The following is a 14,515-nucleotide window of genomic DNA, read 5'->3' on the forward strand; positions in this document are numbered from 1 at the left end:
CAGACCAAATTCATTCAACCCGATCGTCGTGTCTGTCAGTTGTCATCCCCCCCCCACACGGAACTCACCCCCCTTGCCCTGAATCCTTTCATTATTGTTGCTTTTGTTCCAGCACCTGTTCCCAGGTGCCCGGGAGTCGGGTTAACATCTTTTTATCCCACGCAGCAATACTTGCTTTTTCCTTCCTCTTTTGCTTTTCGCTTCGATCTCCCGCCTCCACAGCATCACGATGCGATGTGACGGGGAGGGGGGGGGGCAACCCACCCTTGTCAAAAACAACACCCTTGCTCAAACGGAACCCCGGACGATGAGCCATCCATTCAACCCCTCCGTGGGATAAGCATCGCCACCAGACAAAGAGACACACACACACACACACTCTTGAGGAGTCTAAAAGCCGTTGAGACTAAAAGGTAAAGTTGCATCCATCGTTTGTTCCGCGGCGAGCGGGTGTGATTGCCACCACCCCCCCTGACTTGCAGCCGCCCATGACAAGGATAACCTTGTCCGTATTTGCATCATCGACTTCATCTTGACGTGTAGCCGTTGGGGAAGTCAAGAAACGACTTATCGCATCTCAGCGATGAGATGAGAGGAAACAGAGAAAAAGAGAGACACACAAGAAAGATTGCACAGCCAGATACGGTAGGTATCTACTGCGGAGACACAAAAGCATCAAGATCCGAAACAGGCGTCGTGCAGCAATCAATGAGATTGCACGTTTTGGAATCTGTAGTCAAGGTTTCTTCTAACAGCTTTACTCGTCCAGTCCAGATATGATATGAGCCTTTCTATCCGCCACCTCTTTTTTTCGTCCGTCCCTCCATCCATCCATACACAGACGCGCATATTCCTCAACGCTCTCTTGTCTTCTCTCTTCTCTCCTTTGCCTCTTGCAAACATGCGCGCGAGTGAAAAACAGCCAAATAAACGCCCACTTCCCATCACACCCTATTCAACCCCCCCTCTCTTGGCATCCACAAATAGATGACCAGATAAACGAAACCGATTCTTCTCAAGAGAGAGGGGGTGTAAATGAGGAGGGGAAAGAGAGAGAGAGAGAGTGAAAGATTCAAAACACAAACAAAAAAAAACCAACCAGAACAAGTGGCTGCTGCACATAAAACGCCGTAGCTCAATCAGTCACCAACAAGGAATTTCCACCAACGGTCGGGGTCTGAAGGAGGGTGGGCAAGGGGAATGAATGGGTTTTGCTTGTTTGAGATGGGACATGACATTCCCACCCGCATACAACCCAGTCCAGTCCAGCCCAGCCCTCTCTTCCCCCCTCCGCATTTTCCAAGAGAGATCCCTTCCCTCCCCCGGTTGGTCCATGCGCTGGGCATAGACTAGACGGCGGCCGTTGTGATCCATGGGAGAGGGCCGCAGGCAGGGTTGGAGTGCAGTTGAGGTGCAGTTGCAGTGAGGTGCAGTGTGTGTGTGGTCTTGCAGCAACGGGACACCCGACACAGAGTGCGCGCACGATCGATCGCGCTTCCTTGATCCTTGTTTGCCCTTTCTTTTCAGCCCCGTTCGATTGCTGCTTGCCCTCCTCCCCTTCCCCCTTTCGCAGGGTGGCATATGAGCTGGAGGGCCTCATCTGCCAGCCTTCATGGCCTCCTTGCGCCGCTTCTTCTCCGCGGCACGAGCCAGAGACCGTTTGACGTCGCCCTGCTCAAAAGAGTCCAGGTCGTAGTAAGTGGGGGCGATTTCCTATGGATAATGTTAGCAAAGCTGTGCTACGGCATTCAAGAGACGCTCCCTCCCAATTGAAGACGAGCAATGAGAAGACGACTTACCAATAGCCACTCGGGTCGGATCCCCACGCATGTTCGGATGTATTGCTTCGACGTGAGCACGAATTCGTTGTACAGGACCCAGTCAAACTCGGTGCGGAGGACTGTGGATGGATGAATCAGGACGGCCTGGTCGTCCTTGACGGTGCGGTACAGCTTGCCCGAGCTCTCCTTCATAGCCACCTGCATGAAGAAACCGGCCAGCAACGCCCGTCGGATGTTGGTATAGTAGTTCTTATCCTCGAATGGCGTTGACACGAGCTCCAGCTCGTTTTTCTCCATGATGCGCTTGAGCTGCGTCCGGACGTTGTCGGCGCTCGAGAGGTGACGGAACGAGAGGAAGTGCTCGTGGCACCAGGCCTTGACGCTGTTGGGGTCCGATGTCGCCTGGCCCTTGAAAGCGTGGTAGGCGTTGAGGAGGGTGAGGTGGTCACCGTCGGGGTGCGCAAAGTGCGCCTTCATCTCATCGGCGCGCTTTCGGTTGTTGGCGGGTCGCATGAAGATCTGGGGGACTGAGAGAAGGGAGGTGATGGAAAGGATCTCATTGGAGCAGTAGAATTCGGGCGATGAGATGAGCATGACAGCCAGAGCGGGATCTAGAGGGAACTCGGAAGCCAGACCACCGAGGGTTGTGAGCTCACCGTCGTCGTCGAGACAGGCGAGGTAGTTGAGCTCCTCCAGCGCACGCATCATGGTCTCGGGAGCAGGGGGGTCCATGAGATCGAAGTGGACGAGATCCTCGACGCCAAGCTTCTTGAGTTCCAAGACGGTGTTGGCGAGGTTGGAACGCAGAATCTCGGGGTACGTCTGCTCAATGAGCTCCTTCTTGAAGGCCTTTTCCGTGTACAGGCGGAAACACTTTCCGGGCTTGGTACGACCAGCACGACCGGCTCGCTGCTGGGCGGAAGCCTTGGAGATGGGCGAGACGAGGAGGGACTCGACACGGATACGCGGGTTGTAGATCTTTTGCTTGCTGAAGCCAGGGTCCACGACATACACGATACCATCAATGGTCAAACTGGTTTCGGCAATGTTGGTGGAAACAATCACCTTGCGACCAGGGCGGCCGCCCTTACGCAGGGGCGCGGGCGCCTTGTCGAAGATGCGCTGCTGCTGGTGAGGGGGCAGCGTACCGTAGAGGGGATACACAGCGAGCGGGCCGGCGTCGACTTCGCGCATCAGCTCGTCCGCCTCGAGACTAATCTTGCGACAGGCGTCCTCAATTTCATCTTCACCAGTCAAGAACAGCAGGACGTCACCCTCAGGTTCGGAAGCATGAATCTGAAGGACGGTGCGGATGGCGGCCTCGACGTAGTCGCGCTCGGGCTCGGGCGTATAGAAGATTTCGACGGGGTGGGTTCGACCGGGGACGGCGAGCAGGGGCGCGTCGTTGAAGTACTTCTGGAACTTTTGCGCATCGAGAGTAGCAGACATGATGATGATCTTGAGATCGGGGCGGCGCATGGAAATCTGCTTGAGCAGAGCCATGAGGATATCGGTGGCCAGGGTACGCTCGTGGGCCTCGTCGAGGATGATGCAGCTGTAGCGGGACATCTCGTGGTCGTGCATGGCCTCGCGCAGAAGCATACCGTCGGTCATGTACTTGAGCATGGTCTTGGGGCCCGTCATGTCCTCGAAACGAATGCTGTAACCGACCTCCTCTCCCAGGGTGACGTCCATCTCATCGGCAACACGCTGCGCGACCGACATGGCAGCGACTCGACGCGGCTGGGTACAGGCAATGAGCTTGCCAGTGAGGTGAGGGAGCTCATCATAGACGACATACTGCGGGATCTGAGTAGTCTTTCCGGAACCCGTCTCACCGACAAAGACGAGGATCTGTGTGGAATGGTACTTGTCCAGGAACTCCTGTCGCTGCTTGTGCACAGGGAGATCGCGACGGCCCTGGAGGATCTGGAAGTACTTTTGCGAGTGAGGTCGGCCAGTGAAAGGGTTTGACTCCGAGTCCTCAGCCTTTGAAGCCTGCTTTGCCGTTGTCTGTTGCCTCTTCATGCCGGCGAGAGGGGAGTCTGGCGAAGGCTCCTCGCCGTGGCCGTTGCTCGCGCCGTTCTCGTACATGTGCGCAAGGTAGGGGTTGTTGCGGTCGAGATCGGCGGCGTCCTTCTTTGCCTTTTTCCTAGTAGACTCGTCTGCGTCGGCACTGAGACGCTTTCCTCCCTTGGCGTCGGACATTGTTGTCTTTGTGGTGACGGAGAGAGAAAAAGAGATGGCGAGGCTGAAGGAGAGGCCGGTGATGTTTGGGAGGTTGATCTCCAGCTGCCAGAAAATTTTGGCGGGACTTGGAGGCGGTTGCCTTATCGATAAGGATACCTGCAGCACAGTGTGAGTCACTAACCCAGGTGTGCTCTTAGAGTAACGTTGAACAGGTTGTGTGCGTATTGCTAGCGATAGATGGACTGGGTCTGATTTGAACAAGCTTGAAATTACCTTGTAGTACTTTGATACTCAAAACCATTTGAATTCTTCAATTACTTTACTTTCTATGTTTCTGGTATTGAGCCAAGCTTGCTACAGTCCTGGCGCACACTGTGCCCACTTTCAGGGTCCTTCTCTTGTTCCATCTCTCACCGCGAAAAGAAACTCTTCTGTGAGCTACTCCGAATGTCAGCGTGGAGGGCTTCGCTTGGATAAGAAGATATCATCTTTCAAGAGAGATACACCTGGCAAAATCTCTATTTATCTCCATTTTTCAAGATCCAGTCCTTCTCTTAACATCAGCGCGAAAACGAGGCGCATCCCACTTCCCACAACCAACGATTAATTGATTTGGCGGGGTGATTTACTCCACCATTGGAAATCTCAGCTTCAATCTTTCTTTTCAACCACAAACCACCAAAAGACGCAAAAGCTCACGTCTGCAATCATGGCCTCGGACGCCTCTGGCTTCGACATGTCCGACAGCTTCGGCCCTCAGCGCCCCAGCTTCAACATCGGATATCACGACTCGAACCGCGATGAGCCCCTCACCGACTTACAGTACGGCCATCTGCTCAACCATGGTGTAAGTCGCAAGTCGCCTGCGTCAAACGAACGCCTCAGTCGCCGGTGGAAGGGCTATGATGCCTCGTGCGCGTTGTGTCGGGGCACTCCGGTTGACTCTGTGAACAGCTGGCCTTTGCCACGACTCCCATCACCAACACTCACTTCCGCGAGCGAGTCTTTGCCCTCGTGAGTGAGCATCTCGCCGCCCTCTCTGACAATGGCGAGAATGCCACCACTACGGCGACGGGCTCACGGGCTGAGCCTATCCTGCCGCCTCTGACGCCCAAGGATACCAGCATGTTTCCTTGCGCTGCTGTCAACACTTACACGGCAGTCATCAGCCCTTGGATCGACCTTGGCTCGGCCAACCCCATCATCTCGAACATCTCCCGCCAGGTTCTGAATGTTGAAGTTAACTACGCCAACTTCTGTGGTGTTCGCAGCATCATCATCCCTGGACCTCGACAGGACGCTTCCATTGATGGTGGAAACCAGAGTCTTGCGCAGTATTCGCGTGCTGTTGAAGAGGCTCTCACCATTGGCAACCGATTGACCTTTTTGATCCACATGCCAATGTACCGGGAGCCCGAGGTAGAGTCTCAGGGAGTCAGCATCTCTTCTCTTGAGGTCAAGACCCCTACCAAGACCGAGGAAAAGGAGATCGACCTCCTTGCAGCGTGGGATTCGTGGCATCATGTTCGCAGTGTCTGCAACTACAACACGCGACTCTTTGTTGGTAAGTCAAGTCATGGCCAGTGTTAAGCTATCAGTTAACGCCTTTCGCAGCTCTGCAAATACCTCGTGTCATGCCTGAGAAGGACCTCCAGGACCGCTGGTTCGCTGAGCCTCTTCACTACTTGACCATCAACCCAGGAGTTTTCCAGGCCAACAAGGCCGGCTACCCCTCGCTTTCCAAGCACCACCAGAACCTGTTCTTCTCGTATATGCGACTCAAGAATGCGCCCTGGATTCTCCTGTGCGATGCTGGCCCTGACGTCTCTCACATTAAGGGCGAACCTCACTCTCTGTTGGCCTCTCACGATGACTTCCCAACCCTTGCTGAGGCAGAGTCACAGAACCAGACTGCCAAGACCGCAAATTTCCAAGTAAAGACTAACGACTACATCTCCTATCTGAGGTGGCTCGAGTCTCAGCAGCCCGAGTTCACCTACCTTGAGGGTGCCACATTGACCAGCTTCCAGGACTGGCTCCAGTCTCCTCTTCAGCCTCTGTCGGACAACCTCGAATCGGCTACATACGAAGTCTTCGAGGGAGATCCCGTCAAGTATAGCCAGTATGAGGTTGCCGTGTACGAGGCCCTGACGGAATGGAAGGAGCTCAACAAGCCTACTTCTAAGGAGGGCAAGGTTGTTGTTGCGGTCGCCGGCTCTGGACGCGGTCCCCTCGTCACTCGCGCCCTCAAGGCCTCCAAGGATGCTGGTGTTCCCATCGACATGTGGGCTGTTGAGAAGAACCCCAACGCATATGTCTATCTGCTCCGTCAGAACGAACTGGTTTGGAACGGTGAGGTCAAGGTTGTCAAGACGGACATGCGAGCCTGGAAGGGTCCTATCGTGTCTGAGACTGAAGATGGTCCTGTCTATGGCAAGGTTGATATCCTCATCTCGGAGCTTCTTGGGTCCTTTGGCGACAATGAGCTGTCACCTGAGTGTCTGGATGGGATTCAGCATGTCATCTCTACGCCTCATGGCATCTCCATCCCCAGCTCTTATACTGCACACCTGAGCCCCATCTCAACCCCAAAGATCCACGCCGACATTCTCTCGCGGTCGCCTGGAGACCCCAACGCCTTCGAGACCCCCTGGGTTGTCCGGCTCTTCGCTCTTGACTTTGTGGCTGAGAAGGTACCCAACAAGCCTCGGTTCCAGGAGGCATGGGAGTTCGCGCACCCCATTCCAGAGTCTACCCTCGCTGCTCTTGAGGCGAAGCGATCCGGCGGTGTTGTTGGTGGTGGTGGCGGTAGCATGGCTGGTGCTGCTGGAGCCAACGATCACAACTCACGATACTGCCACCTCACGTTTGTGTGCCGTACACGAGGTGTCACTCATGGTCTCGCCGGCTACTTTGAGTCTACTCTATATGAGTCGCAGATCCCTGAGAACAAGGGCGAAAAGATTGAGATTAGCACGCACCCTGAGCGTATCGACCGCAAGAGCAAGGACATGATCTCATGGTTCCCCATCTTTTTCCCGCTCAAGGTATGCTAGCCCCTTGCAAACATAGATTTGTGATGCTGACATGTAGCAGAACCCCCTTTACTTCCCCGCTGATACCGAGCTTGAGGTCAGCATGTGGCGACAGACTGACGATACAAGGGTGTGGTACGAGTGGCTCGTCGAGGCCTTCACCTGGGTTGGTCCTTCGACGCGCATCAAGGTGGCCTCGTCCGACCTTTGCAGCAGCCGCAAGGTAGCATGCCTCATGTAGATGTCATTGGATGGTATGATGGCTTTTATATGGATATACGATGCAACGAGAAGAAAAGTTTTGATTTCAGAGGTTAAAGAGAATCAACAGGACAGTCAGTTCGGTCTTGAATTTGCCTGATAAGCATAGCCTTGCTATACGAGCGTTATGTCGATCTTGTCTTCGTCCCGTGCCTTTTCCCATGCTTCTCCCCTCATGATGCCATGGACATAAGCATCCCCTACGAACGAGAATCTCGAGCCTTGGTCTAGTCGCCGAAGGATGAAAGGAACTCGTCCGCCGCGTAAGATGCCAACCTCATCGTTCACCCGAGAGTTCTTTGGTACTGAGCCGATGTATCCTTTCCGAGTCAGTCCGACCGGACGCAGACGTGATGTGCGCCTCATGGTGTTGGCGAAACGAATAGCCCTGACAATCACCTCCTCATCCACGCCAGGCACTTTATGACCGCATTCTTCCATGAATCTTACCCCTTGAAACTTGACCTGAGCGTCGTAGTAGCTCTCATATTCGGGCCCTGCTTCCTTGCTCCCCACGTCACCCTTGTTTAGAACCAGTGTCCTCCAAAAGGCCTCCTTCATGCCGCCTTTTCCTGGGTAGGCACTCACACCCATTCTCTCGCACTCACTCTCGAGAGCGGTTTGGACATTACCAATCAAGGTGTAGAAAGTCTCCTCGGCGGCCGAAGAAGACTCTGCCACCCCGGGATAAGTTGGATTGTGCTGTCCGTAATTGTCGGCGGGAAGGATCAGACATAATTGGTCGAATATGATCCCTTGGGTAGTAAACTCAGTGTCATCGTCGTTGAACCTGACATGAGCGGATTGGTGTCCGTCTGCTTGGTATTGTCCTTCATCGCGGGTAGTCGAAGTATCGACGGTGCTACCATCGTCAAAGTTATGAGATGACCAGTCAGGAACCCAACTTGGCAGATCGAGAGCCTTTCCGGGGAGAACGTCGGACAGCAGATGGAGGCTCTTCGCATTCTTTAGAATGCGAGCGGCTGTGTCGATGTAGACTTGGCGGTCTGGGAAGGAATACTGAGGCGTGATGCCAAGCTGTTGTCGGTCTTTGGCCATGCCCAGGAAAGCATAGACCTTATCCTTTGGGTTGCTGCTGGCAAGAGAGTGGCATCCCCCAAGCAGCTCGTACAGCTCCATGGCGGGTTCTCCCTCGTCAGTATGCGAAAAGTATCTCACTAGGGCCTGGTTCAGCACGTATCCTACACCTGGCCGGCCTCCGATAAGTTCGTCTTCGCCATCTTCAGGGGGGTAGAAGCAAGCGGCCGGCAGCATCCCCCCTGAAGCACTGGCGACGAGTTGTTCGAGAGGTTCCCAGCGAAAGGTGGATTTGCCAATGATTACCACCACCTCGCTGGCCATGGAGACTTCCTGGACGATCCAAGCTCTCCTGGACCATGGTAGACTGAACATGTGTCTGAGAGCAGCATATGATTCGTGACCCTCTGGTGGAAAGCCCAGTTCTACCAAAGACTTGGGGTCCGCCAATTTCGGCGTCCACTCTGCAGGATCGTCGTCGAGGTGAGAGTCCAACCACTCACAGCACTTCCGCGCCAGCTCAAGAGCGCCATCAGGCACGACGCCCTCCTTTGCCGCGTACAGCGTGACCATGCTGGCCTTGCGGTAAATCTCGCTCATGAGAGACACCTGTGCATTCTTCTCCTCGTCATGCCTTTGGTTGATGCAAAGTCCATCTACCCATAGTGCCATCCTCTTGCCAGGGAAGTATGGGCAGACATCTCGCGAGTGAGAAAACACTCCCTTGACGGCATGGTATAGCGAGTTTGTGACGCGGGCCTCTGAGCCGTTGACGGTGATCTTGTCGGTGAGTTCATCGCTACCCCATACGTATGATATAGCTATGAATGGAGGGTCGTCGTCCAGGTTGACGTGCTCCAGGGTGTAGGCCGGCTCTTCAACCGCTGCACCTGAGCTGTCTTCTGAGGTACGATAGAGTAGTCGGATTTGACGTGGGTGAGTGAGTGGCTTATATTGAAAAACAGAGCGCTTCGAGTCATTCGATGGGGCTGAGTTGCTTATCGATGACACATGGCACAAAGCGACTGTTGAACCGCATTGTCGTATGGTACGATGGGCTTGGTGTGCGACTCGTCCGAGGACGCGCAATCTTGGCAGAAACATGACGGCGACATTAACGAATAGTGTCGTTACTAAAATCAAATAATGAAAGAGAAGATATGTTAACTGGTAGATGAAACTGGGTCGATAGAAGAAGTGTTGTCTCATTAAGCGCTGCCTGCACAAGGTGTTTCTGTAGCATAGCCACCGTGGAGGCCAAGGTTTCAATGCAGCAAGCAGGGGACGCTACAATTGGCGGCATGATCCAACAGGGCTCCCTGACAAGGATCAGATAGGGTCAAGAACCTCATACTAAAGTTTCCAAGACTGTAAATAAGTTGCGAAAGTGAAGCAAGTCTCGAAGAAGATCAGAACGGGTCGCCAACCTGTTGCGTTTCGTGCGAAACAGCCAACCAGAGTTGCCAACCATGCTTAGGCATGGCTTTGTTCTAACTTGCTCTGGCCTTATGATTAATATTGTAGAGTTAAATGAAGATCTACTCATCAAGATTTGTTAAGAATAGCCCAATGTCGGGCGTTAAATACCCAAGTTGAGAGATGAAAATCGTCTATTAAGACGGCATGGAAGCGTACAGCCGCCAGGGCGCAGCTACAGAAACCATGGTTACGTTCACCTTCGTCATCTGGGATCCTCTTGTTTTCTTGTTCGTCTCCTCTTTCAGCTTGTCGTCTTCTCTAATCTATCTCGTCAACGCTGTCTTGGGCTTCTTCAGTGGCCTCAACTACATCCGTTCCTGTCTTCAAGTTTCTACTCTGTTCAACATGTATACAATTTAAGTCTTGATGTCAACCCATTATTGGCCATCTCTCTACCTAGGCGACCCATGGGTACCCATAGTTCAAGTGGGCAATGCGAAATACCCCTCGGGTTCCCATGGGTAATATGTGTATCGCTGGGTACCCATAACTACCCACACTAAAATTCGTGGCAGTTATGAGTTGTCCTGGGCAGATGTTTCCATGGGTGATTCTTGGGCAGAAATACCCCACGGGTATATCTGGGTAGATAACTGCCCATGGGCACCCACAACTGTCCAGACTAGGCATTGATTTGGGCAGGTAAATACCTAGTCATGTCTAATTAGAGAACTACCCACGGGCACCCGCGGGCTATTGGAGGTTGTTTGGCTACTGCTGCCCGTGGTGAGTTTGGCCATTTCAGAGATTGTCTTTGGTAGATTAGGTACGCCACTACCCGTGGGTATTTCGTGGGTAGATATTACCCAAGGGCATATCATGGGCGGCAACTACCCACGTGTATGTCTTAGGCACTCAATTACCCATGGGTGCATTTTGGGTAGACCACTGCCCATGGGTATTTCGTGGGTTGGCAGATACCCATGAGTATGACCTGGGTAGACAACTACCCGTGGGTACCCATAAGACGATATATACCCACGGGTACCCGTGTTAGTCTTCGTGATAATATGGGTTATCCTGGGTAGATGAATGCCCACGGGTACCCATGGGTTGATTGAGGTTATACCCCCCAAACTTGGAGCTCCCGATACACGCTGCGGTCTGTTTGATTTTACAGCGATTAGAATGGTTGCAGGTGTTCTGGGAGTCAAAGCCATTACCCTCATGTTTCTCATACTCGGGCTTTTAGCAAGAGGATTACCTATCACCTTCAACGTAGCCCTCCGACTCAGCTTTAGCCTCCTGAAAGTCTTCTTGTTACCATCCATGGTACATTCACAAATAAATTGCTGAGTCTATGGGCATTCATCAATGGACAACGGTCCCTAACTTTCCCGCATTCGGATTTCACGTCCCCATGATTGCACTTTGATGCCACGTTCAAGATCTGGTCTACCCTGAAGCTGCCACCATCGCAACGGTGGCACGAGCTGGAAGACATGAAATTAAGTTGTAGATGTATCAGACGACTGAAGCAATTTACCGTTTCCTTGGCCCACTCAACGTAGTACCTCAGAGTACAATACTCGGATGCTTAGGCACCAGAGTCTATGCCAGCCGCGGCCCAGCATCGTACCCAACCCTCATCACGCTCCATGTAAATGCATGTGCAATGTCAGGCAGACCATCCGAGACACAAACAGTGTCGCGTTGGTTCTCCTCTTGACCGAGATGCAGCCCTCTTTACCTTGCTGACGCCGAAAACCAGGTGTGTCGGTGAAGTTCCGAACAATCGGCACGTCCACGCGCATCCTTGAATGCCCTCAAGATGGCATGTTTGAACCCTTTAATAAGAAAAGACAATTGCGGCTCGGGGGACGGGAGCCGACAAGTTGCAGATGGCAAAGACAAGGACAAGCCTCGGTGTGGTGATGGCTCTTTAAAGCATCATCCCACGTGTAAGCCAGGGACGTCATACTTTTCAGCCTCATGCTCCCTTCTGTCCGGATATTGTACCATGATGGCACAACCACGAAACGAAACTGTCTGTGTAACAACCCTTTCCATTACTCCGACAGCCCAGACCACCACCACCACCACTTTGTGTTGCAGCGCATTTCACATGAACGTCGGCACTTGCACAAGCCACGGCGGCCAAGCTCCGAAACATCCATCCATCCCATCATACGAGAAAAGCATAGGCAGTGAAACCCTTCCTGCTTGTTGTTCGAGAAGCATTCTCCTTCACCTTGGCGCGTAACAGTCGGTCAAGGTGAGGCAAGGCAAGGCGGGAGTTTCCGCTTCGTCGAACCATGGACTCCCCTGCAGACGAGGTTGATCAACGTCAAAGAAAAATCTCGTCGTTTTAGGGGAGTCATTGCGCACCCCGGGTTTTCCCGGGGTTGTCGATTCTGGCACCATTTCGACGTCGGGTAATATCGGTGCTTGGACCTTTGAGTATGGAGCTCGTTTTCTGTGTCATTCAATTGCATCTCTTGAGGAGTCAAAGACGCAATCCCGATCTTTTTGGGGTATCGCGGCTTCTCGAACGCAAGTGGATCTATGACTACCTACTGTTCCTGTCCCGTCCCTCCAAGTCCATCTTGCCGGAACCGGGACCGGCACCGGGATGGACAACCTACTTAGAACATCATCTTTGAAGACTGGGCTTGAACTTCCCCAGAATGAGGCGCAAAGAGCCTCAAGTGGACGCGGCCCCACGAACACCAACGACCGCCCGCCGGCGCCGTGTTCGGGGGGCGTGAAGCGGAATGGGTGTGGCAAAGTTGATGTAGCCGGGGCCGGCAAGAAGCCGACTGGCAATATGACACAATGTGCAAAAGCCCCTGGCATCTTGGAAACCCGGCCGAGCGTGTGCGTGCGTGTGTGCAAGGGAGGGCCTGTGCCTGTACCTGCAACATCCGTTGTCGGCTGCGTAGTCGGCGGTTTGTCATGATATTGCTCCCAATGTGAGGCCATCGCGGGAATATTGAGCGCGAAAAAGGGCGCGCGTAAATCAAGCATCAAGGGTCAATTCATTGGCCAACACAGTAAACACGGTAGACATGGGGAAGCAGTATTGGGTGTATACACTTTTTTTTGTGGTATTGATTATGTTTCTACCAAAAAATGACTTTGCTTGGTTTCCAACGCCTTGCTGTTCCTTGCTCGCTGTTAAGAGCTCTGAAGGTTGTGTATCCAGCTATACAGAATAGAAAGAAATGGCGTTGATGCCAGCCAACAAGATACGGAGGCCCTAACGTTCTCCGTGAGCCGGGCAAAAATTGCAAGTCCCGACTTTGTCTTGTTCTCCTCTTTTTCCTCCTCCTCCTGGCGGTGCCTATTCATAGCCCTCAATATTAACGACCTCTGGCGGCGGTGATGCCGTGGTGCCCTCAGCGGTTTCTCGAAGCGAAAGGGGGGATCCAGCTGTGACTGGGAGCTATGTCCCAAGTCGGCAGTGCCCCTCAATGGGAATGGTCTTTCGTACTCATCCCGATCAATGCACCGTCAAGGTATGCCGTGGTGCGCCTGGTCACTCAGCCTTACTCGTACACCATATATCTGTGGTGCGGGAGATGTGCTCCAGGCAGGTTGGCTCCCCTGGCTATCGTCATATTCTCTGTGTCATCGTAGATAATTCGTTCGTCCGGTCCGTCCTGTTTCCACCTTCCACCCGTAATTCCTCGCTCCTCAGCGCGGGGAAGGCGAGCTTAGGAGAAGAGGGCGGCGCCGCCAGACTCGATGGCCTCGATCTCGGCAGCGTTCAGGGTCTTTCGGTGGAAGCGGGCGGGGAGCTCAGAGACGTCAAAGTAGACGCCGTCGGGGGCGTTGACGCTGCCGAGGGCAGAGCCGGCGCGGCCACCAACACCAGAGTTGGCGTGGATGGAGTTCTGGAGGGGACCGTGCTGCTGGGCGGCGTCGCGGTAGGAGCTGAAGCTGGTGTGGCGGGAGGCGGCGTTGCCGTTGCCGTAGCCGGACCAGGACTCGGGGAGCTTGCCAGCGGGAGAAGCAGGGTGAGGCTTGGGAGAGTGGTCGATGTTGGCTGTAAGATGTTAGCCGAGGGTGAAGCTCGGAGGGGAAATGAGAGCGCTGGGAAAGCTAGACGCTCAGAGTAAAAACTCACCAGGAATGGTTCGGGGACCAAGGAACTTGATGAGGGGAGTGCGCTCGGCGTGGACAGCAGCCTGTCGAAGAGCTCGGGTAGCGGAGAACATGGTGATGGTTATGTGGTGGTGGTGGGTGGTTGGAAGAAGCCGGGTGGTTCGGGAGATGTTGTCGAGAGGATGGGAAGCTTCAATCGGCGTGAATTAGAATAGACCTAGGCTGTGGACCACAGGATTGCGTGATCAAGAGTCGATGATTGTTGAGAGTGTAAGAGAAGAAGGGGAAGAAGAGTTGTGAACAAAGTCTGAGGGAGAGGGAGAGATTTATTTGTATTGGATCTGAGGAATTTTCTGGCCCAAGGTAACTTAGCAAGCTCCATGGTTCAAGTTGTACCGCGCCGAAGCGCTCCTCGCTCCATCCATCGGCGTGGAGAACCGCCTAGCGCTGCCTCACCAGATTTCCACACCAAGGATCCATCCCATCCCTCCAATGGAGCAGACTGAGAAAAAAAAAAAAAAAAAAGCCCTCTCGAACAACCTTTTCCAAAACAGGCCACAGTTGGCACACCCGTAGCCCGACCACCACGTTACCCACACGCCTTCAATGGATGGCTTGGGCTTGGGCTGGATCTGGGCGTCGTCGAACTGCCCGGGACATGCATGGGTCAACGACACCCAAAAC

The 14,515-nt window shown here is 53.6% G+C and overlaps 4 protein-coding genes across 4 annotated transcripts; 1 reads left to right on the forward strand and 3 right to left on the reverse strand.

The window, feature by feature from the left end:
* Positions 1-1,596: 1,596 nt before the first annotated feature.
* Positions 1,597-3,989, reverse strand: NCS57_00707600 (RNA helicase; the record flags this gene model as incomplete). Its single annotated transcript, XM_053056940.1, has 2 exons — positions 1,597-1,713; positions 1,800-3,989. The coding sequence occupies 2 exons, from the start codon at positions 3,987-3,989 to the stop codon at positions 1,597-1,599; spliced, it is 2,307 nt and encodes a 768-aa protein (XP_052913135.1).
* Positions 3,990-4,680: 691 nt separating this feature from the next.
* Positions 4,681-7,247, forward strand: NCS57_00707700 (Protein arginine N-methyltransferase; the record flags this gene model as incomplete). Its single annotated transcript, XM_053056941.1, has 4 exons — positions 4,681-4,818; positions 4,926-5,535; positions 5,586-7,018; positions 7,068-7,247. 4 exons carry the CDS (start codon positions 4,681-4,683, stop codon positions 7,245-7,247), a joined length of 2,361 nt encoding a protein of 786 aa, XP_052913136.1.
* Positions 7,248-7,381: 134 nt separating this feature from the next.
* NCS57_00707800 (HET domain-containing protein) lies at positions 7,382-9,409 on the reverse strand (the record flags this gene model as incomplete). The annotated part of the gene is made up of 1 exon (XM_053056942.1): positions 7,382-9,409. The coding sequence occupies one exon, from the start codon at positions 9,407-9,409 to the stop codon at positions 7,382-7,384; it is 2,028 nt and encodes a 675-aa protein (XP_052913137.1).
* Positions 9,410-13,440: 4,031 nt separating this feature from the next.
* On the reverse strand, positions 13,441-13,944 carry NCS57_00707900 (uncharacterized protein; the record flags this gene model as incomplete). Its single annotated transcript, XM_053056943.1, has 2 exons — positions 13,441-13,772; positions 13,854-13,944. The coding sequence occupies 2 exons, from the start codon at positions 13,942-13,944 to the stop codon at positions 13,441-13,443; spliced, it is 423 nt and encodes a 140-aa protein (XP_052913138.1).
* Positions 13,945-14,515: the final 571 nt, after the last annotated feature.

Source organism: Fusarium keratoplasticum, chromosome 5 (assembly GCF_025433545.1).
Source record: "Fusarium keratoplasticum isolate Fu6.1 chromosome 5, whole genome shotgun sequence".
NCBI lineage: Eukaryota > Fungi > Ascomycota > Sordariomycetes > Hypocreales > Nectriaceae > Fusarium > Fusarium keratoplasticum.